The sequence below is a fragment of the Anopheles darlingi genome, chromosome 2 (assembly GCF_943734745.1).
Source record: "Anopheles darlingi chromosome 2, idAnoDarlMG_H_01, whole genome shotgun sequence".
Lineage (NCBI taxonomy): Eukaryota > Metazoa > Arthropoda > Insecta > Diptera > Culicidae > Anopheles > Anopheles darlingi.
The window spans coordinates 55,528,105-55,530,604 of record NC_064874.1 but is presented as its reverse complement, the minus strand read 5'-3'; the positions used below and the strand labels follow the sequence as shown (position 1 = coordinate 55,530,604).

Below are 2,500 nucleotides of genomic sequence, written 5' to 3'. Positions count from 1 at the left end.
TCGCTGACTGCGTTCACTACCATTCGCGCACGCAATCGTATTAAATGGCAGTAATAATATTTTTTATGCTTTCGCAGAACGGAACCACCTGCGTTGCCGCTAATTATAGTGGAAGAAGGTTTACTACTAACATTGCTCACAGTCCTCCGATGTGGTTGAGTCGGCTGCATGAAAGCATGCACGCAGAGGAGTGGTATCGTTTAGAAACGGGTTTGTTCCTAAGATATATGTAAGATGCTTAGTTGTGCCATCGAAGCTAGTTTAATTTGTTTCTATAGTTTATTACTACTGAACTGCGCTCCTTCTGGTTGTCCTTGTTTTGTCTTAAAATATTTGCTGAGAGTAGAGTCAAATTTTGAAAAATCTTTCTAAATCTTATCGAATTGTCCTCGGATTTCTATGAAAAACGGATTTCTCCCCCACCAGATAGATCTCCAATGTTCCGATGGTATCGAGCTCGTAAGGATGAGTCGATGGATTGGAAATGGTCGGTGTATGGTAAACTTATTATGCGTTCCGATCAGATGATGCAACGACAGTGCGTTCGCACGCAGCCCACGCTGTAGCAGAGTGCTGTCGCTTGATTGCTAGTTACGCGTCAATGGTGCAGCGAGTGAAGGACAGACGGTAGTCGATGGGAGGGAATTTTAAACCGAAACAGTGTACCAACCTCTCTCGTCGCTAGATTCGTCTTCGCTTTCACCACACTTGCGCTCACCGTTCATGGTGCGGTTGAGGAGGTGAAGTTGGATCATAAGTTTCCTTAGGTTGCGTAGTGATCGAACGATCCGAGATACTCTAGTGCCGCGCGATAACAGAACTGATACTGATCCTGTGAAGGAAAGCGTTTGTATGTGTGTATAATTAGGAAAATATGGTCGGACGTAATCGAGAAGGAGCCATGGGTTTTGTGGTTACGATAGGTCTACTACTTGCCTCTGTTTGCACCATCGCAGGACGTTGCGAGCGTAGTATCCGAACGGTTTGGAACACATCCAGCACTCCTTCGTACTGCATGCGTTCGAGGACGATGCTGAGCGAGATGAAGACACCAGTACGGCCAACACCCGCACTGCAGTGAACGGTAATAGGCCCATCCTGTCCAAACTGTTCCTTTGTTTTGTGCACCTGACCGATGAAGTCGATGAAGCCTTCGCCCGACTTTGGCACACCCTGTTCGGGCCAATCGATGAACTGAAATTGGCGCACTGTACGAGAGGATCCATCACGTGCATCCGTCACTTTGAACTCTCGTAGCTTGTACTGTGGCATATTGTATTCGGCGATTGGATCGACAACGTAACACTGGTACCGCACCGAACGCTCGTGTGGCCAATATTGGAAGCATTTTTCCTGTGGACGGGAGTGATCCATTTGAAATGTAAATTCCGAAAAATGTAAGAAATTTTAAGTCGATTCAAAGGTTTAAATTACAGTTTGACCAACTTCAACTTTTGAGATTATCATGTAGTCGGTATTCCTTCAAGAGCAATATGTACTTGAACCAAGTTTTAATATCTCCTTAATCGTAATACATAAGATTCCAGAGGTTTCACATTTAAAGGTATCAGGAATATTCGTGTTTTTATGTATTTTTTTGTTTATGACAAATCTGCCTTAAACATACGGCTCGCCAGTTCTTACATTTAACGATAGATTATCTTTTCGGATGATAAGAATCATCATTAAAAGAAAAAAATTAAAATCAATTATTGCATCGATTGGATAATCAATTATTGAGTTGAATTTTATTAAAGGGTGCTAAATCATAGTTCGTTTCAGATAGCACCCTCTAAATCATGAATCAAATGCAATTGAAAAATCTGGATAATCTTGCTTAGGCGAACCTATGCTGATATAGGAAGCAAGTGATATAGACATTCCACAGGCTGTGGATAAAAATAGAAGAACATTTTTATGCATATCTTTGCTATTTCTCTACCCAGCATTATGCTTTAAAACATATTTAGTACACGGAATAGTTCACCACCGCGAGCGAGTGTGATTGTGCTTCTACAAAATGCGTATTCGAAATGGAATTATGGGTTATAGTTAAAAAATAAAACGATTTTTTACTACCGCAAGAAATATTAACTTACCCGTCCCATTTCTTTTAGCTTCGTAAGCATAACCACGATTGTGGAGTTGTGTTCCCAGAGCATTCGCCAAAAGTCTTCCGCCGTTTCCTGTAAAGGTCCTTGGGCGGCAATGTATGCATTACGGTATCGGTAGCTGTGTGGATGGATAATAAATAAGGGAAATCGATTAGTAGGATGTTCAGCATAATATGTTCGAAGAAAGCATGTTTGATTGCTTGATTTACGATAATGGTTTCATTGTGACAAACATTTTCCAACTCGACGTAAAATTGAACATTGATTGACATGTGATACGTACCCATCGACAAGACTGGCATTGATGTAATCGCTTCCTTCGACGCCTCGGATTGGTGTTAGACAAACGCGGGACGATTCGTATGGCAGAATGTGGACCAGCCGGT

General features: G+C 41.9%; 1 protein-coding gene across 5 annotated transcripts in view; it reads right to left on the bottom strand.

The window, feature by feature from the left end:
- The window catches only part of LOC125959998 (tyrosine-protein phosphatase Lar), a 229,252-nt gene that overhangs the window by 1,652 nt on the left and 225,100 nt on the right, over positions 1 to 2,500 (bottom strand). For all 5 annotated transcript variants that reach the window (XM_049693088.1, XM_049693089.1, XM_049693087.1 and 2 more), the window contains 4 exons: positions 2,398 to 2,500; positions 2,100 to 2,232; positions 937 to 1,353; positions 1 to 832 (listed from right to left, as the gene is read on the bottom strand). The exon at positions 1 to 832 is cut by the window's left edge and continues 1,652 nt beyond it; the exon at positions 2,398 to 2,500 is cut by the window's right edge and continues 3,103 nt beyond it. In XM_049693088.1, the coding sequence (XP_049549045.1) occupies positions 764 to 832; positions 937 to 1,353; positions 2,100 to 2,232; positions 2,398 to 2,500 (722 nt within the window). In that variant the 3' untranslated portion in view covers positions 1 to 763. The remainder of the gene's footprint in view (positions 833 to 936; positions 1,354 to 2,099; positions 2,233 to 2,397) is intronic.